Source organism: Hyalella azteca, unplaced genomic scaffold (assembly GCF_000764305.2).
Source record: "Hyalella azteca isolate HAZT.00-mixed unplaced genomic scaffold, Hazt_2.0.2 contig15178, whole genome shotgun sequence".
Taxonomy (NCBI): Eukaryota; Metazoa; Arthropoda; class Malacostraca; order Amphipoda; family Hyalellidae; genus Hyalella; species Hyalella azteca.
Window position 1 is genome coordinate 57,172 of NW_025945038.1, and position 21,497 is coordinate 78,668.

At 40.1% G+C, this 21,497-nt stretch overlaps 1 protein-coding gene across 1 annotated transcript in view; it reads left to right on the top strand.

The window, feature by feature from the left end:
• LOC108664374 (DNA polymerase theta) overlaps positions 1–12,225 on the top strand; it is a 34,201-nt gene extending 21,976 nt beyond the window's left edge. Inside the window, exons 19-30 of the mRNA XM_018150954.2 lie at positions 97–3,448; positions 3,929–3,985; positions 4,418–4,611; positions 5,352–5,424; positions 6,554–6,645; positions 7,123–7,224; positions 7,769–7,896; positions 8,083–8,182; positions 8,488–8,715; positions 9,254–9,704; positions 10,187–10,434; positions 10,890–12,225. Of these exons, the coding sequence (XP_018006443.1) occupies positions 97–3,448; positions 3,929–3,985; positions 4,418–4,611; positions 5,352–5,424; positions 6,554–6,645; positions 7,123–7,224; positions 7,769–7,896; positions 8,083–8,182; positions 8,488–8,715; positions 9,254–9,704; positions 10,187–10,434; positions 10,890–11,027 (5,163 nt within the window). The 3' untranslated portion in view covers positions 11,028–12,225. The remainder of the gene's footprint in view (positions 1–96; positions 3,449–3,928; positions 3,986–4,417; positions 4,612–5,351; positions 5,425–6,553; positions 6,646–7,122; positions 7,225–7,768; positions 7,897–8,082; positions 8,183–8,487; positions 8,716–9,253; positions 9,705–10,186; positions 10,435–10,889) is intronic.
• Positions 12,226–21,497: the final 9,272 nt, after the last annotated feature.

Sequence of the window (21,497 nt, forward strand, 5' to 3'; positions counted from 1 at the left end):
ACGAGAAATATTACTTGTTTCATGATACAACCAATAATTAAATGAAATGAAAATTCAATAGATTGAAGGTAAAATTCGACGATTTTTTTTTTCCAGAAAGAGATCGGTGCTCCTGAAATAAAATGGGATGAAAATAATTCCAATTTAGAGACGAGTTCTGAGTCGTCGATTAAGAGCACTTCTGGGGATCGAGCGTCAACTGAGGTGAAAAATTTGGGAACTCAGAACTCCTCACCACATGAAAAAGCGCTCGAACCGCCGTGCTCTAACACTACGGAACAGTCCCGCTGCGCTTCGTCAAACAGTCCTGTGGTAAATGCAGAGGAGCGTCAGTCGAACGCAAAACCCAAAGCGTGTGCCAGTAATGAACACGCTCCAACCGCCACTAGTAACAGTAATCTTGCTGAAATGAATGAAAACGTTGATGAGGAAGTGAATATAGAAAACAATTCTACTGAAGGCACAAACATTATTGGATCTGCAGGATCAAGTGCTGCAAAATGTACTAAAGATATTCCGTTAAATGGAGAGCATCTCGTTAGTGGGAACGGAATAAATTCAAGCAAAATAAACAGTGTTAAGCGAGTGTTCAAGATTGACAAGATTCCCGTACAACGTCCTAAACCCTCATGCATTCCTTCCAAGAGAGCCACTACAGAAGAGTATGTTAGTGGGGCCTTGCCGGAGGTGCCATCCAATGAAGCCCCTGCATGTGGTTCTCGTGTTCAAATGGACGTGGCTAACGTAAGAGGAGAAGAACCTGGCAGTTTTGTCTCATCTCGAGCACAAGATACGCCGCACCGGACCATCCCTGCAACTTCACTGAAAACTCCGCGTAAAGACTCAATGGAAGAAGACATGTTTGCTGACGAGATTAATTCTTCCGTGACTAGCTCGTTGAATGGGTCAGTTGATGCAGTACCGCCAGCGATCTCTACGAATTCCGACCTTTTCAGTGAGGATGAAGACGTTTTTAATTTACCGTCGACAGGTCAAATCTGTGGTGTCAGTCAAGATCCGCCATTATGCCGAAATTTTGAGCAAATGAATGAAAATTCACCTAAACTGCCTGCAAAACCTGGACCCGTAGAATTTGTCGCTAGACCGGTGACCGATGTTGATCTCGTGAACAATGAAAAACGTAGTCGACCGGTAAATGGGAGCGATCCGGAGCGTGTATCTGGATCTGTTTTACGAGGGTCATCAGGCTTAGTAACCGATAACGAGTTCAACGCAAATAATTGCCAAGATAAACTAATCACGAGAAATCTAGCTGAAGTCTCTAAGAAATCAACTTTAGCTTCACACCAGTCAGAATTATCTAAAAATTCGTCTGAAAAAATCTCTCAGGATGCCAACCGGCCTCTAGAACTGGAGGAGTCGTTGCTGGCTTTATCCCTTTCCCCGTGGACAAATGAAACGCCTCTAGTGAACAGCATCCCTGCAGTGAGCGATGAAATGGACTGCAATCATGATGAACTCTATGAGAATAATTTGCCTCCTTGTGACCAAAGCTTGCAGTTTAATTTATCACACGAAATTAGCCAAAGGTTACGCAGTGTTCCTGGAAGCAACATGGGGCAAAAAAAGGCTGCTGTTGGAACTGCTTTCTCAAGCAAAAAAGATAAAGTTGAATGCAAAGCTGTTTGTGATCTGAACGAAAAAGATCCAATAGCAGACGACTTAAAAAGGACTCGAGTGAATTTCGAAGACGAATTTGATGACAGCTTAGGCATAAGTGGCTCTAGAATTTGTTCGCAGGCAATTACTGATGAATTTTTTCACCCAAAACCTCTTCAAGATGACCCCTGTGATGAAAAGAGTAGCAAGCGACCAAATGTGAATTCACTGCTGAAGAGCAGAAGAATCTATGAGCCACAGCTCGACGTTCTGCCGATCGAAAGTTCTTGGTCGGAGTTGAAAGATGACCGCGTGTTAGGTTCACTCTCGGATCTTAGTATATACGATGCCATTGATGACCGAAACTACAAAAGCCCTGTAATTTCGGCAAAATCTGAGCAGCAAAATGTGGAAAATCATAGTAGAGAACAAGCCGTTGTTAACAAGTGTGTTGTTGGAAATACCGAGCAGTTTTTTGTTAATACACAACAAATGGCAGAACCACACGCTGGAAATGGAAAATATTCTTTCAGTGAGATAGACATGAGCGACCCCAACGACATGTCGGCTCTGCTAACACCCGACGGTAAACTACCCCAGCAGCTTGACACGTTCATACCGCCTGATCCTGTAACTCTACGTCAAGTTTCAACATTAACTTGTGCAATTAAGTTCCCTCAAGCTCCCGAGATCGTCATATCGTCTACATCTACTGATATCCAATGTCCAAATTCCTCGTCAATTCTTGAAAAAACTCTGCGTAAACCTGATGAAGCTTTTCGTCCGCCAGCAGCTGTCACGCGTCCTCCGTTACTTCCCAAGTCTCAGGTCAATCACACCGAGAATACGGATAAGAAAAAGCTCAGTAGCAGAGACGAGAGCACGCCTCTTAAATCATGCTTCCGGTACGATAAAAATAGCACGCCCATTCATTTCATCAATTCAAAGCAGTCAAAAAACTCCGAGACTGTGAAAAGAGGTAAAGAAAATTATATCGGAATTACAAGCGATTCGAATAACACGTCAGCAAACGTTCAACGGTCTAAATCAAAAGATCTTAACAAAGCGTTTGATTTAAGCTCGAGCTCTGAGAATGATTTTAGTCGCTTGGTATCAATGGAAGAAGAATTACTCGATAATATATCTGGCATTGAACCTTTGGCGCTTAGTAAAGCTTGTCCTGACCGTGACCTAAGTAAGAACAATACTTCGCTCAAGACCGCTTCACCTTGTGCTCTAACACTAGTCCTCTCCGCGGACCAATCTTTTTCTACGGAATTAGATGACAATGATGTAGCTCTTGACAAAGCACAAGAGTTAATTTTCGACGCATCTCCTGAGAAAGAATATGTGAATCACAACGTTGCTTCTGCGGATGAAAAAATTAGTTCAACGAACGTTCATCTTGCGGATCTGAACAAAAAAGCGGCTGAAGATTCAAAAGTGACAGTTCAGCTCGAAAAGAAAGAAAGCTACTTACATAAAAATAAATCAAATCTCAACTATATTGTATCTGAAAAAAACACACGTTCACTTTCGTCTGACCGAGTAAACGGTTGCACTGTTCGCATTATCGATGTTTTTAAAAGTTCAAATTTATTGAAGGCATTTCTAGATAAACTAGACCAGCAAGAAAACTTTTCCTTAGTTCTGCTGCGCAATGAAAACTCTTCCCGTCACCAAGAAGCCGTAATAGAAGAAGAAGCTAGTCAACAGGATATGGAAGAGATGATTCCTGAGGACGAGTGTGTTGATACAGGGCTTCTAGGGATTGTTGTAGCGTGGCAGGCGAGCACAGCTTATCATCTCAGTCTGGCTTCAGCGAGCGGTTAGTTATGCGTATCTATGTAGAACTTTTTTATTATTAGCAGCATTTCAGTGTCATGGTCCCTTTAACATTGAAAACATAGTTTCATCAATCAATTTGCGTCTGATTTCGATTACATTTATTAAGCGAATTTTTCGAAGCGGAAATTATTTCTGATATCGGAGATTTGTGATGGGAAAGGTTTTCGGTCCTTCAGACCAAAACGCAAAAGTATCTGCAGGCAGGGAAACGTTAGGAATTTGAATTTTCAAATTGCACATCAAATGAACAATTTTGAAAGCATTATTTAATTATCCTGAAATTTGGTGATCTGATCCTCATCCTTCCATTACCGCTGACGTTTTGTTGTGCGATTAAATTTTTTTATATATGTTTATTTATTCATTTGTAGTCACTTTCCTATTATTTTTTTATGCAGTCTGCATTGACGGATCATTATGTATCATTTTTATTATCATGGACTTTTTTTATATCCCCCAGGTGAGAAGGTATCGCTGGAGGAGCGCATGTCGGCCATACGTCGCATCATCGTTGCAGGTCACAACTTATGTTCTCTCTTGATGTTTTAAAATTCTTCTTATGAATATTGTGTGTGATGGCAATGTATCTTGAACGTCCTAACTCATCCTCTAGCTGATTTTTTATTTCCTATTGACTGATAATGTTGTATAGGTATTGAAAGGAGTGTGGAATATTGTTTACTGTTTTTATAGTTTGAACTCGACGATTGCAAGTATTTTCAGTTCGTGCTTCTTACTTTTTTCCAATTATTATCCACAAGTCTGAACTTTCTCACATTTCGTTTTTCACTTTAATACTTCACCTTTCTCGGTGGTAATTCAGTTCAATTCTACCTCAAGGTACAACCTATTGCTTCAATGACCTAATTTCAATTTTTAACCATAGGCTGTGGCTTCGCCGCGGTTCAGAATTGTTTCAGATTTCTTAATGAATTTGTTCTTCTGGCAGATCCTGACCACAGCACGAGGAGCAGTGGCAGGAGCCACGGCAGTGCAGTCCACGGCAGTGCAGTGGTTTGGGAGAGCTGCAGTGCAGTGGCTTCGCTTTGGCGAGCCACAGGAATTTTCTTTACTAGACCAATCAAGGACGTCGTGACCGCCGCTTGGCTACTGGGCTCTTCCGTCTTCAGCATCACAGCATTGGTAAAATATTGAGCTTCTTAAGCTCTTTGTTTGGTGAAAGTTACTTCCGTTACCAGGCCTTTAGAATACGAATTTATAAACTCTATGAATTATTGATCCTTTGATAAAATTTCTCTCTTCTTCTGCTGACGGGGCTCTCGTTACAAGGCGTTTAGGTACGAATAGTGTTACGATGGTTGATGTATCGGAGTGAACAATTGAAAAATGATGTTCACATAGAATACCTTAGCACATCAGTAAAAGATCGTTCGCGTTAGCATAGTCATTCTTCAGCTTACTTTTTAATTCTGTGATCGCCTTTTTCGGAGAAGTTACTTACGTTTATAGTAGAATTAGAGGATTAGGTTTTTGATCATTTAAGCAAATCACATGTATCACTGTCACGGTTACAATGAAACCAATTTATCCTGTCGTGATAGGAAGTTAAGAGATTTGGTCGTCATGATTAGAAATACCGAAAGTGTTTAGCGTTTCTAATTCTTTCCGCAGATTATCCTTTTATGGTCATAGTGCTATAGTGTGCATATATTTATTCTTATCGTCGCACGCTCATTAGAAGAATCTAGTTCCCATTGAAGAAGATACAATTCTTAATTGAATCAAATGAAGACTGTTGTTGACCACATCAAAAAATTATCAAGATTTGATATGAACTCTAATTTTCTGTTTCACAATAAATTTTCCCTTTATTCTATACTTGTGAAATCGAATTTTCCAATCATAGTTACTTTTCCAAACAGGCGGAGGAGCACGTACCTGAAGCTTCCTGGCTGTGCCGCGACGACGAGGTGCAGGCGCGTCATGATGGCCAAGGTTTGTTTGCAGTTCAATCACGCGGCAGAAAGTTTAGACATTCAAAGTGGACCGTCAGGAATGAAGGCGACATCACACTGATAGGAACAGATCAAAAGCTGAACAGTTTTTATATGAACTTTTGAGGTTAAATACTTATGGCAGATCCTGACCGACCATCACCAGTAAACCCTCCAGACATAGAAGAAGCAGTGCCAGACCTGCCAAAGCAGAGATCAGGAGAGCCTTAACACAACTGAGGAACACCAAAGCCCAAGAACCCGATGACATACTGGCAGAGACGCAGAATGCCAACATGTTGCACATACTGTTCCAGGAGATTCTAGGCCAACTGTAAGGAAGGACATCTCATAAAGATCCCTAAGAAGGAAGACCTCTGTCAGTTATAAAGTCATTACTCTACTGTCAGTTTCGGCAAGGACCTGAGGAGTGATACTGGAGAGACTGATGGATCCAGTGGACCAAACACTTCGAGACCAGCAGGCAGGCTACCGACAAAATCGATCGCGCACCGACCTGAAAGCAACACTGCGGTGCATCATAGAACAGTCCATCGAGTGGGACTTGCCTCTCTACATCAATTTCGTGCACTGCAAGAAAAATTTTTACGGTATTTACCGAGAGAAGCTGTGAAATTGCTGAGACACTACGTTATCCCGAAGAAAATTGTCAACCTGAGGCTCGAAGGATGGATTCATGTACCGGGTGTTGCATGAAGAACATCTATGTAACAAGAAGCTTCGAGGGAAGGACGGTTGTGAGGCCAGGCTGCTGGCTTTCATTGTTTCTGTTCCTTTTTACAGTCGAATGGGTGATAACTGATACAGCTAGCTAGCCACTAGCAAAAGGCGAAATGAAATTCAATGAAATTCGTGGAGCCAACTAGACGAACTTGACTTTTAGACGATCTTAGACTCCTATCCCACATTCACCGACCGACGCCAGTTAATTAATAAATCATCAGAGATGCAACTATCCCATTATAATGATTTGTTTTATGTCTATTAATGCTCTGTTTATGCGAATTAGCAGTGGATATACGAGAATGTTGATTCAAATTTTTAATTCCCTCGTTGCGTGGCAGTGGGAATAATAATCCTCTGTCTGATGTGACCCGTGTTCTGTGCAGTGAGCGCGGCTGGCCGTCGCGCGGCGCTGACGCTACTTGTGATGCAGGCCCTGGAGCTACGCCTGCAGCAGCGACACCTGCACCACCACTGGGTGAGGGAGGAGCTGTGATGTCTCTCTGCCTTCTCTCTGTCTTATTAGCTCCTGCGTCTTCTTTCTGTGGCAGTCTTGGATGTTTACATGTCTGTATGTTATCACTGTGTTTCTATGTCCTTCTAATGCTTGTATGTCTTCCATACGTTTCAAGTCGATGACGTCACTCATACGGTCTTCCCCTTCACTTTCTTCCTTATTTAGAGGAATACCCTCCCTTTGATTTGGAGGTAATCATTCATCATTTTGATACGAGGTGAATCATTCATCACTTCGATGAAAGGGAATCGTTCTTCACTCTGATACTGAGTACCTAGTCTAATTGCAGAGACTCTGGTAAACCTCAGGCTTACTGCCCAATTACTGTGGCTCGTGGAATGGAAGCCTTTCTTATTTTCATAGAGATGGAGGCATATAAATCTCTTTTAAATCTACTTCTACTTCATTTAGCGAAAATAATTATTAATTATTTTCCAGTTGCTCGTGGAGATGCCAGCCGCTGTTGTTCTCGCCAAACTGCAACTCAACGGCATGGGCCTCTGCCCTGAGCGCTACCAGGAGACCGTCACCTCCATCACTGTCAGTGGTTGTTAGTCACCATCATCACTGTCAGTGGTTGTTGTTAGCCGCCACCATCAATCACTGTCAGTGGTTGTTGTTAGCCACCACTATCACTGTCAGTGGTTGTTAGTCACCATCATCACTGTCAATGGTTGTTGGTCACCATCATCACTGTCAGTGGTTGTTTGTCACCATCATCACTGTCAGTGGTTGTTGCTAGCCACCACCATCACTGTCAGTGGTTGTTGCTAGCCGAATATTATTATTTATGGTTCTAATTCATTTTCGAATAGTCGAATCATAATACCCCTGCTTTTCTAAAGAGGAACTTGACGTCATCGGTGTCAATTAGAAGAAACGTTTTCTTTTGTGATGAATCGGTCAGTGATCATGCAAATATTTAGATTTATCAATAAATAACAACATTGGAGCTGGCGTCTGTATCCTATTAGTTTTTTCAAAAGTGAATATCGCTTTTCGAATCTATCTCACTATCGAATGATATAATTTTATATTATTATAATGGTATATATGAATGAAGCTAATGACGCTGCCATGACAGAAGCTGCTGGGGGAGTTGGAGTCTGAAGCCCACAGGGCGTGTGGCCGCAGCTTCAAGCTCAGCTCCTACACCGAACTGGCGTCTGTGTTATACAAGACCTTACGCCTTCCCCCACCCAGTGACTGGAGGTCCGTAGCTCCTCCGTCCTCCGAATGTATTGACTCATTTGTATTAGAACAAATTTTTTCGATTAATTGGGACAATCTTTAAATGTTTGAATCTTGATTTTTCATTCAATTTCGCCAGATTCACAACATTCTGTAATAAGTATGTGTAAATGAGTGCGTTATTGATGTTCTTGTTCGGGTCACCAGGCAGCGGCTGAGCAAGGAGTCCCTCAAGGCCCTGAAGCGCCACCACCCCCTGCCGGGCATCGTGCTCCAGTGGCGAAAACTCAATGCCGCTCTGATAAAGGTTTGTAATATTCCTACCATACTTTATTTCTTTGACATGATTCACGCCCGCTCATTATTTCATGGTTGTATTTCTGTATATTCTTTGCTCGGAAAAAAATAGCTCTGTGCTCCACGAAAATCTCATCAACAATTTTTTGATTTGGTTACTTTTTACAGTATCTTCTTCCACTTTTGCTGGGGAAAATCACTGCTATAATTCCATCTATTTAGTTTTAATAGTGTGTTTTTTATTAAAAAATTATATTTTTATTGTAAACGAAGTACGGGCTTTACCTGCTTCTAAATTATTTCATTACCGAGCAGATGTTAGTTCCTCTAGAGAAGCGAGCTGAGCACAACACGACGTGTGGTATGCGTCGCGTGTACCCGCGCTGCTACCGCCTCACAGCGACGGGCCGCGTCAACATGGCGGAGCCGTCCCTGCAGTGCGTCCCTCGTGACGTCACCATCACCACTGAGCCTCGTGCTGCTGGCGACGCAAATAAGTTCTCGACGCCCTTGATGCAGCTGCTCCTCACTGGCAAGAAGAACGTCAGTGCTTTACTATTAACGGAATATTCTCTGTGGATAAATCGAGCTTTGAATTCTCCTTATTGTAGCCACTCTAATGCAAGTTCTTTGTTATCAAGGTGACAACGAAATAGTTAAAAAGAATGCAGGTATAGACTGACTATGGAGACTGAGGATCAATTTTTTTTTTCTCCTATATGTGTTGGTATTCTCAACACATATTTATTTATTTATTTAGTCATAGCTCAAAGTAAACTGTTGCATACGATTACTCCGTTGCTAAGTGTAAAAAATATATAACTCGGTACTCACTGCAGTGTGTGACAGAACGCGCATTTTCTCGTCGACGAAAACGTGAAGTCACGGACAGACAGACGGACGGACATGGCGAGCACAATAGTGCATTTTTTCCATAAATGATAAAAACTCCCTAAAAAGACTAAATAATGAGTAATGTATTATTACTTACCAATACCCAGCTCAAAAGCAACGTTTTTTTTATCGTTACTTTGCTACCACTATAGGCGACGCCCAGTAATGAGTAATATATTACCTACAGAGACCGAGCTCGAAGCAAACTCGGGTGAGCTGCCGTCGTGTGATTGCTGCCAGCGCAGGCCGTGTGCTGCTGGCAGCTGACTACTGTCAGCTCGAGCTGCGGGTGCTGGCGCACTGCGCTGACGACGCGCGACTCAAGCGGCTGCTGGCAGAGGACGATGAACGCGACGTGTTCCTGCGCATCGCCTCCGACGTGTTCGGCGCTCAGCAGTCCGTCGTCGCGCAGCAAAGGGATCTTGCAGGCATGGGCAGCAAATCGTTGGCCATGCAGCTGAACGTCTCTGTGGAGGAAGCTGAACGCAAGCGTCAGGAGTTCCTGGAGGCGTTTCCTGGCGTGAAGGCGTTCATGGCGAACGCTGTGGCGAAGGCGCGCCAGAATGGCTTCGTCGCCACAGTCATGGGCCGACGCCGGCACCTCGAGAACATCGCCAGCCAAATCTCCACCCTCAGGAGTAAGTGACGAAATCTCTGAAGTGATGGTTAAAGTTGATCGAATTGGTGGACTTGACACAGTTGTGTTGATGACAATAGTTTAGTTTTGAAATAACTAGAGATGTTATCTCAAAACAAATCTATGTTAGTTGAATTATTTATTAGTTTATTTTTATGAATCTAATATTTTTCAGGTTTTTAATTGGAGCTGCAAATTAGAATTATCTTTCGGAATTTTATCCATCGTGAGATAAGTTGAAGGTATAATTTTTGTCTTTTTTTATTCGTGATTGCCGTGGAGAACAGTTTTTCACGTTTTTAGCGCACTTCCTCATTTATGGAAAAAATGCACTATTGTGCTCGCCATGTCCGTCCGTCCGTCCGTCAGTCTGTCTGTCCGTTCGTGACTTCACGTTTTCGCCGACGAGAAAATGCGCTCTCTGTCACTCACTGCAGTGAGTACTGAGTTATATTTTCTTTTACAAATGCCTTTCAATTTCAGGTCAAAGTGAACGGCAAGCTGTCAACAGCCTCATTCAAGGTTCAGCCGCTGACATCGTCAAGTCAGCAATGGTTAGCGTCGACGCAGCGCTGACGAGACGTTATCCTCATCAGCAGAGCGTTCTTGCTGACGTCCGCTCCTGCGTTGCTGGGGCCAATATCCACGAACATTTTAACCGTCAGGATAATCTTCGACCGCAGCTTAAAGTTCATTTTGTACTTCAATTGCACGATGAACTCATGTACGAGGTGCGTAGCAATGCTAACAAATTGCAGCCCCTTAGTTTTAATTTGGTTTCCGTCAAATTAAATTGTCCTGTTTCCGTCTATTAATTATAATTATATTAATTTGTCCTGTTTCCGTCAAATTAATTAACAATTAAAAGAGAAATTATACGATTTTTGAATAAGACTTCAGCAGAAATGGTTTCATTTTTTTCAAGTTTTCTCTCTTCAATTACCACATTTCAAAAAGTGAGATTGTATCATGTAATTTTATTTTGAACATGGGAGCCTCAATATCTTGTAGTACCAAAAGCAGTTTCTGGTGCAAACAAAATGATATAGCGCGTCATTGAGATTTTTGTGGGGGGTTATCTCGACCATTGTTCATAAATCAACAGGAGATATAAAGTTCGCAATTTTCATATTTTCGCCTCGTAACTTTCTCTATGGTGCCTAATAAACCTGGTTGGTTGGAGCAGGTTGCTGAGGAAGAGCTGCTGGCCGTGGCTGCGATCCTGAAGCACCACATGGAGAAGACCACACGCCTCGATGTCCCACTGCCCGTCAAGCTCAAGGCCGGTCCCACTTGGGGGGATATGACTGACCTCATCCTCTAGGTCTTCCATACCAGGGGGTGATGTTGACATCTAGTATCTGAGAACAATTCCCCGGTTGAGAATGTGACCAACCTGGACCTCAATCTCTCTTCTACTGGGCCTGAATTTCGTAGACTCCATATGCGTTGTACGTTTCAACTGTAGTCTTTCTCTGTACCTCATTGAACCCATAACTTCCTGTGCAGAGCATTAAGCACTTTAGTACAAAATATTTTACCGTTTGAAGTTTGTGTCAAATAGATATTCAATTTCTGCATATACATTATTTTGCAACTACTTTGAATGACTAAATTCCTTACACACTGTTTGATAATGCGTTCGACTTCCAATAGCGCATCGCATCGCAAACGTTGAGCTTTTCAGTATTTCACTGTCGAGAGCAACTCCGGGTGCTAGCCTAACTTTAAACATTTATGCTTCCACCTTGTGCCCCCGCTGTCTTTCAATGTAAGCATTAAATATGTCTCCATAAACGCAAGAGACTTTTTAAAACTAGATTGTTAGGTAGCCGAGATATCAAATTATATGTTTTTATTTCAGTAAAATAAGGTTTGACATAATATAACTTTGACAAAGTATAAAGAAGATCTTATGCTCAGGGAATCAATTGAAATTTTCGTATATTGTACCTTTTTACGATGAGTTTGTTCAGGGTTTTTTACTCAGTGAAACTCACTACAATGAAGTGTGATAATCAAACTGGAGAATAAATATTTTCATTACAGTGAAATATATTTAATCTTTGGGGAATGTGCCGTTGTTAATCAAAATGTATTCAGCATTTCTTGACCATTTTACTCAAACAGATGGATGTTATTTCCTATATTTTTAATAGTTTTGTTGAGCTTTGTTATCTACTCATTTTGGTCACATTGTGCTACTTTCTTGAGTCGATTTTTCAGTCATTTATGTGTTCGCCTTATGTGTTAATGTTTTTAACCACGTTGTTCATTTGTTAAAGAATCTTAATGTTTATTGAAACTTCCCGTACTCTGACATTTCAATCGTGTTTTTTATCATAGGCGTTAAATCGAACTGAACATATTGGGTATTCATATATTTTTTACTTGCTAGTTGTCATAGGTTTTTATTGTATTTAAAAAATGTTAGCATGGAATATCCGTTTTTAACGCTGGTTCAGTATTCATAGCCAACACCATCACTCGCGTGTTCTGTATGCTCTTAATATTTTGTGTGACATGATCCAAGTGCTGTATTCACTTCCTGATTATATATTTTGACTACAAGTTTTATAAAGTTTTAACTTCTTTACCGTCCAATGGGGATCAGATCATTCATCGTGTTATGTTATGGAGAATCAGGTCATGCCCCATGCTGTGTTAAATAGGATCACTGCATTCCTGATGCTGTGTTGAAGAGGATATGGGCATTCATCATGCTACGCTATGAAGGATCAAGTCATTCTCCATGCTGTGTTACAAAGTATATAGTCATCTCCTAGCTGTGTGATCTTCATAATCAAACTTATTTCGATCCTAAATAGATCCACAATATTTTTAATGCGCCCATAATAAAGTCGCTTCTTCGCAGAACTCAAACATTTTCGTGTATTTTTTGTGATTAAACAAAATAAAGGTAAAAAATTCTTGTGCTGTTTTCATATATCGATGAAATATTATTTAAGGCACAAATATTTCCAAATGCAACAGTTATTTATACCTACTGTTAGAAAATTGTAGTGCTGCCTTTGCCGTTCAATTGACTTCAAATTGTTAATTAAAGTTGTAATTAGGATTACAGATAATTTATTATAAAATCTCGAAAGTATAGCAACGCGTCCGACAGAAGACCAAATTCGTATGATCTTGCAACAAGGTTACGTATAGCCTACTTCAGCCGTAAATATACTTTCGTTTCCGCAACCTGCAGAATTTTCATGGTTTTCCCAGGTGTGTGAACTGACCCGAGATCGATCGTGTCTCCAGTACAGCAATCTGATTACGGGATATTATATTGCTCTTTGCCCATTTATACTCAGACCATTCAGAATACTTTCTGTGTTATGTTAAACGATGCACAAAGATAGAGTTATAGTAAAGAAAAAAATGCTATTTAGAATTGTATAGACTTGCGACAAATCTCCCAAGCTGCATCTCGAGACATTGACCCCATGCCTTTCGGTAAAGCCGAGGCACAGTTGCAAAATCAGCCTCAGCTTTAACGTGCGTTCTATTCTCGCTCAGGTTTACTCGCCCGAGAAACATCCTAAGCCTCTGTTTTCCGCACAGTCTCATTTGATCAATAGCATTAATCTTTCTCATTATTAAATTTCAAGGTTACGTAGTTGCCTTTTCGTTACTCATGCGAATGACTTCGTAGACAGTTGAAATATTTGCTTTGTTGAAATATTTGCTTTGTTGAAATATTTGCTTTGCTTCATATAAATTCTCATCAAGGAGTAGTTTTTAGTACATATCCCTTGATAAGTCGCTATAAATGTAAAAGTTTACAATTACAAATGAATTGGTATATGTTCGTGGCAGCAATGAACCGCCAATTTTCATTAATTTCCACTGAAACAGTTTTTTAGTGCTTCATTTAGCCAATAATACACAGAGAACACGTTTTCAAATCAAGGTTGTCGGAGCGACAGCATCTGATTTCAAATCTTGCTTTAACTATATATATTTCATTACATACTAGGTAAGATTTAAAGTCTCAAAGAAACGCTATAACTGATAAAAACCAACAAGGCCTTTGACCCAAAAAAGCAACTTCGACTTCTTATTCTCAAGGACGTTTATTGATTGTTGCTGCCAGCGTTGGTTACTATAAAACATGTCAATTATAGCTGGCCTTCCTCCACTGGACCTGTGAACACGTAATCTTGCCTGATCTTCAGCGCGGCTAAATATAGACGAGTCTCCGTGACGGTTAGTCAGACTATCTGGCGAGTTACCGTCTACACTCTACAGTTACACTCACGAATTCCTCCACTGATGCAAGTCCTACAGAAAAAAATGAAATCCGTTGAGGATTAAACTACCGAAAAATATAGATAAATACAGTTGACAATTATGTGACGTTAGAGTTAGATGATGGCCAATATTTGCCAGTACCTAGTCAAATTTCAAAGAAAATTCGTTTCGAAGCAACTTGTGATGGCAGCAAAAATATTCGTAGATTCCTTGCACGAAGTTATTGTTAAATGTGCTGAAGACATAACTCCAGCATTAACGCTGAACATACTGACTTGAATTTTCAGCTATGAAAGGAATATCGCTGTGCAAAGCAAGGCAAATCTGTCAAAACTAAACACAGAATCGGGAAACTGGAGTCAGATAGCATTAGCAAGTTGGCCAGTGCTCACTGGTCACCGAGGCGGCTCCAATCATGTGCCGAGGTGTCTTTGCTGTTAGGATGGATGCACAGCTTCTTGGTGGTGAAACTTCCAGCCCGCATTCCTGAGGTAAGCCTTTGAAATGAGTTACATCTCTCTCTGAATTGAATTTCTAAATAATAATAATAACTGAAATTTAAACCGTATTTCAAGGTATTTGATATTACTATCAATCAAGATTAATCTATCATAAGCGTTCCAAAGATTTCGCTTGGAAGTTTGAAATTTTCCTCAGTGGTACACCTTGTGATTTATCATGCGGTTGAGGGTGCCTTCAGTAAGACGCTTGCTAATAATTAAAGATCAAAGATGTATACGTCGTGGTCTTTGTTTAGCCGTTGTGACTAATTCGAGTCCTTGTTTGGGTTCATTTTAGTAATTTTCTCTTCAATTTATTACATAAAAATGTATTGCAATTGGCAATATTGGCCCGTATTCATTCGTGAGGGTAATAATTCATTGCAGAAAATAATCGTGTTAATACACACCAATGTAGCTTGACCCATTTGTATAATTTAAACGAATTTAAAACAAAGTAAACCTACTGATAATTGTTTAAATTTGTTTCATATAGCAAACATGCTTGCATGACATATCCTAAAATTCAGGATAAATTAGTCAGATGGCAACTATTCGTAAAATAGTTCCTATTTGTTCGACATTGAATTTTAAGTACCTAGTCAAATTTCAAAGAAAATTCGTTTCGAAGCAACTTGTGATGGCAGCAAAAATATTCGTAGATTCCTTGCACGAAGTTATTGTTAAATGTGCTGAAAACGTAACTCCAGAATTAACGCTCAACATACTGACTTGAATTTTCAGCTATGAAAGGAATATCGCTGTGCAAAGCAAGGCAAATCTGTCAAAACTAAACACAGAATCGGGAAACTGGAGTCAGATAGCATTAGCAAGTTGGCCAGTGCTCACTGGTCACCGAGGCGGCTCCAATCATGTGCCGAGGTGTCTTTGCTGTTAGGATGGATGCGCTACTTCTTGGTGGTGAAACTACCTGCCCGCATTCCTGAAGTAAGATTTCTAAAATGAGTTCCATCTCTCCCTGAATTGAGATTCTAAATACTAATAATAACTGAAATTTAAACCGTATTTCAAGGTATTTGATATTACTATCAATCAAGATTAATCTATCATAAGCGTTCCAAAGATTTCGCTTGGAAGTTTGAAATTTTCCTCAGTGGTACACCTTGTGATTTATCATGCGGTTGAGGGTGCCTTCAGTAAGACGCTTGCTAATAATTAAAGATCAAAGATGTATACGTCGTGGTCTTTGTTTAGCCGTTGTGACTAATTCGAGTCCTTGTTTGGGTTCATTTGAGTCATTTTCTCTTCAATTTATTACATAAAAATGTATTGCAATTGGCAATATTGGCCCGTATTCATTCGTGAGGGTAATAATTCATTGCAGAAAATAATCGTGTTAATACACACCAATGTAGCTTGACCCATTTGTATAATTTAAACGAATTTAAAACAAAGTAAACCTACTGATAATTGTTTAAATTTGTTTCATATAGCAAACATGCTTGCATGACATATCCTAAAATTCAGGATAAATTAGTCAGATGGCAACTATTCGTAAAATAGTTCCTATTTGTTCGACATTGAATTTTTTTAGAAGAAGCATCGTCCGAGTGACGTTCACTAACTGTTTTTTTTTTTTACCCAGCGTTGACACTTGAAAACATTTTTTTTCTCTCACTCTTATTCATTGTTAAGCCCCATAGCAAAGTAATACTACTTCAAATGATGGTATGGATTAATCCCGAATTCAGTGTTGCTTCCACTCTAAAGATTATATCATTGGCCAAAGGGTTTTATGATTTATTATTTTATGGTTAAATTTTTAAACCCTAATTAGTGTTTTGTGTGGAACACACTTCTATTTTGAAATAATAATAAATTCATGAGCAAAAACATTTGTCTTTGAAACTGGTAGCGAAAAATCCTATTTAATTTTTGAACATGGGATTATTAATGGAGAATTACTGCTGTGTATTAGGATCATTCATCGATCATGCCGCGTTGGCTGGAAATAGATTTAATTGGAGCCTGGTCTAAAATTACCCATCTCTGCCTTCCTCAGCTCCATTAAAGGCTATTAATGAAGCGTTCGTATTCTCTTGATTGCGCTGCAAATAGAATCCATGTGATAAAATAGGGTCTATCTATGAATAGAGATCTAATTCGCTTGAAATTGTTGCCTCGGAGACTAAAAATACTCCCTTCGCTGCGCGCCTTGAGTCTCCTAACCATGCGTGTATACGATTTGAGCGACGCTATTGTGCTAGTCAACTCTGACCTTTCCGACAATCACATTTGTGTTTCTTGACAAGTAGCGCGCGTCGCGCCATCGGGGGATATAAATCTTACCAGGATTTGCATGTCAGCTCCTGCTAAATTGTGAATTCAGACCACAGTTTTCCACACGCACGTGATTAAACACACCAGTTTAATAATTTCGCACTGAATGTGAAATGATTTTCTTAATTTGGATTAATGTGCTTTGGAATTGTAAGCTTCTCGAGGACATGAGTTCAATATTGGTCAGTGAGCCACCGTATTATGGTAATGGTTTTAGTTAAATTTAATTCAGCTGTACCGCGCTTTAAATCTAAGCAATTAATTCGTAATTTTCTCATTACTTTTAAATCGTAAACTTACTAGTGCATGCTTTGGAACAATTTGTTTGAAAATTAAACAGAAACTTAAGTTTCTTTTTGACGATTTGAGTGGGTTTTCCTCCAACATTCTGCTAACGACCTCGTACGTCTGGCACCATTTCATTATCGATCCTATTCTATTTCTAGCCACACGCTTGTCGTACTTCCTGATCTAGGTAACTTGAGCAATAAACGTCACTCGAACCCATGATATTTTAACTCGTGTGCTTTTATATTTATAGTCATTCAAAATTCAGGTCAAGCGTGTATGCCACTGTATAGCCATTATCTAGGTGTGTTTCTGCTGCTGATGTCCGTTAGCAGTTGCAAGTTATCGCCAGAGCTCTATTTATAGCATGGGCTCGATCCTTAGCCTTTGTTATCGTCCATGATGTGGACATGAGCTGCTTTTAAAGCCTAATTCATATGAAATGTTTATCCCTAAATCACATTGAAGTAGGTATAGTAATTTATTTGCTTTGGCTTCGATTTTATAGAATGAAATGAATTTCGTAACCGGGACCTAATATCGCTCGACTGCGAATATTTTCTACTGTGGCTGTTTATTTTTAGACCCGACGAGGCTGATACAGAAATAGCCAGCAACCTGCCTCTTGAAAGAATCTATTTTAACAAAAGAAAAATTCCCCCACGCAGACGACCAAGAATATTCAGAATTCAGCGCGAGATTTCATGAAAAAGTTATTCAAATCAGCGGTGTTAGGTGTAGTGAAAGAAATTGACTTTGGGCTAAATATACTTTTGCAAATAAATAAATGGGAAGTGATTAGAAATAAATAAATTTTATGAAATAAAAAATTGGCTGTTGTAAAATAAAATTATTTAGTTACCTTGTTTAATGATGCCGAATTGTATTACTATTGTTTCCATTATCAATCCTTCGTAATTTCATTCTCAAGTACTTCAACACGCGGCGAGCAATTGACTCATCTAAATTGAAAATTAACACGTCGCCCTTAATTAAAACTGATAACAATAATTACCTCAGTATTGATGCTTGACATAATCTACAATATTGAATGCAAGCAGCTTTGTCTATGCTATCACTGTCTCTTATACACATCTAGATGTGTATAAGAGACAGCTCTACATATCTTCAAACGAAAACCATGTCTCAATAATGCGTTTAGCTCATATAATCTGGAAATANCCGCTAACTGGTCACGTTTGGAACAGTTGTGCCACGTGAAAATTATATATTCACTGCATTCACGAGTATTTTACAGTTCATCATTTATTCGTTTTTGCTGTTGATGATCAATGACAGATTATGTTTTCGTTACATATCTGCAGCTATTACGACGCAGTTATAATTTTGACTTCAGTCACATTTACGACTGCATAATCACCGTGTAGAACTGCGCACTCAGTGATCAGAGTGTGGTGTAAGTGTACAATCGCTGGTGTAACTATACCGGCGCTGGTGTAACTGTACCGACACTGGTGTAACTGTACTGGCGCTGATGTAATTGTACCGGCGCTGGTGTAACTGTACCGGCGCTGATGTAACTGTACCGGCGCTGATGTAACTGTACCGGCTTGGTGTAACTATACCGGCGTTGATGTAACTGTACCGGCGCTGATGTAACTGTACCGACACTGTCTCTTATACACATCTAGATGTGTATAAGAGACAGGAGTACCGTCTCTGCCGAGCTGCTAGAATTTTGTCTCTGTATCAGCCATGGCGCAGCGCAGTTTTAGGGATAGATGGCCGGTTATAGTTTCACGGCTCCATCCTGCTAAAGCGCGACCAGCCCGGCTAAACCCGGCGCCGGTCTCGGCTCAAAATTTTAACTGGGCTTGATAGATACGAAGCTGCATCGTCTCATACTTCGCCTGCGCTACTCATGCTTCGCCTGCGCTCCTCATGCTTCGCCTGCAGTGCTCATACTTCGCCTGCGCTGCTCATGCTTCACCTGCGCTCCTCATGCTTCGCCTGCGCTGTTCATGCTTCGCCGGCAATGCCATGCTCCGCCAGCGCTGTTCACATACTTCGCCTGTAGAGCAAGATTCGCCTGCACTCCTCATACTTCGCCTGTAGAGCAAGATTCGCCTGCACTCCTCATACTTCGCCTGTAGAGCAAGATTCGCCAGCACTCCTCATACAGTCATACTTCGCCTGTAGAGAAAGATTCGCCTGGGCTTTATTTCGCTTGGCAGCTGAGCTTTAAGATCTTTTTATGTCCTCCCGCCGTCTATATTAATAGGCTAAGAAATACAACAAGAATAGAAGCTGCAATATTTTCAGCATGGAACTCTAGCGTGTTCTCTATAGTTCTCATGCACTGGAACCATCCCTGTTCTCTTTAGATCTCACTGGAACCTTGTGTGTTCTTCCTTGTTCTCTCTGGAACACATGCGTGTTCCCCCTTGCTCCCTCTGGAACCCTTTATGGCGTGTTCTTTTTAGTTGTCTCAGGAACCCATGTCTGTTCGCTCTAGTTCTCTCTAGAACACATGCGTGTTCCTCCTTGTTCTCTCTGGAACTCACGCTTATTCTCTCTAATTCTTTCTGCAACACACGCGTGTTCTCTCCAACGCCGTGATTGTCGGGCTTTGATTTTTTTTTTTCATTCTATCCCGTAAGTACTATTTGACTTTTCATTAGATAATTTCCGCTTATGTAAAAATGATTTCAATTATGGTGCAATATTTTACAAGTGTCATGTCCACATATTATTGGACAATTTGCAACTCACTTCCTATAGCAAATTACCCAAGTTCAATCAATTTGGTGTATGGCCTGCTACGGAAATTGCCAAGCTGAATGTTATACGATTTAATTCGTGACTTTAATCAAACGTTTCCACATTCTTTCCTAAATCACTGCCATAAAGCAATGGCAAAATCCAGCATGAACTAAACTTAAAATGTAAAAAATATGTATTTTCAAGCATCAAGTCAAATTTTTTTCATAGGGACACAAAATTTAGTTTGAATCATTTTCAGTGTAACTCAATCCATCAGCACTATCTTCGTCAATTATAGCTTCATTTCAATGACTGCTGCATGAATAATGTTCTCTGCCCCTTCCGCCCATTTTTGGATTGAAAATTTTCTTGCCGGGATGCCACAGTTTGAAATAGAATTATTTTGTATAGTATAATTTTGAATTATTTAAAATTCTATAACTAATTTCATGAATAATAAAATCTCAATAACTGCGCTGCTTCATTCAATTCAGAGCAACGACCTTGCCTCGTGTTAGTGCTTGCAAGCTCAGTCCAATGGAACGTATCGTTCTTATCATATGTAATGCTTTTATGATCTCTTTGATAGCGCTGAAGTCGAGTGCATTTTTAGCGCATTTTCTCATTTATGGAAAAAAGGCGCGATTGTGCTCGCCATGTCCGTCCGTCTGTCTGTCCATCTGTCTGTCCATCTGTCTGTCTGTCTGTCCGTCCGTAACTTCACGTTTTCGTCGACGAAAAAATGCGCTCTCTGTTACTCACTGCAGTGAGTACTGAGTTATATTTTTTTACTGTTTCTTCTACTCCCAGCAGGTAATGTCAGGTTGAATCAACGTTGAAACAAAGTACTTCGTGCCGTTGAACTAACGTTGAATATTAGTCCAGAATGAAAAGTGAATCAACATAATTTTTTTCAACGTTGTACATTTCGAGTTTTTTTTCAACGCTGAAATCAAGTGGAATTCTGACGTTAAAACTGCATGTATATAAGGTTTCCTCAGATATACACATGTTCTATCATGAATGTCACAGTATGTGAGCACCGTAGTACAATGAGCTGCATTTATTATATATATATAAATATCATCTGCTACCCTATATATTCCCTTAATTTTACTTCTCCCCTGAATTAATCAAATCAACCTCCGCTGGATTGGAACACCGCGGACCTTTGCCGATCGCACGCTTCGCCTACAGGCCCCTAAATGTCCTCCACACCACGGTGAACCTATAGTATCGCAAGGGAGATTAAGAGCTATTTAACCCAACTTCATACATCATATCTTATTGAAAGGTCACTTTTGTGCCTAAGTTATAGAGATTTCATTCATTTATTTTATTATTTACAGAAGGAACAATTAAAGATGCTGAATGTTCAAAATAACGAACACATATCGACACCATTTGCAGGTTGCGTGCGTACAATTGTAGATAGGGTAGCAAATAGTATATTTATATAAATAATAAAGGCAGCTAATTGAAATAAGGTGTTCATATAATAATAAATTCATGATAGAACATGTTAACCTGATAAACCTTTAATAAATGCATGCGCTTTCAACGTCAGAATTAATCATGATTTCAACGTTGAAACAACGTCGAAATGTACGACGTTGAAAAGTTGACATTATTTCTTCGTCACGAAGTACGTTGTTTCAACGTTGATTCAACCTGACATTGCCTGCTGTGCTCAAGCCTACATAAGGAGCAAAACTTTA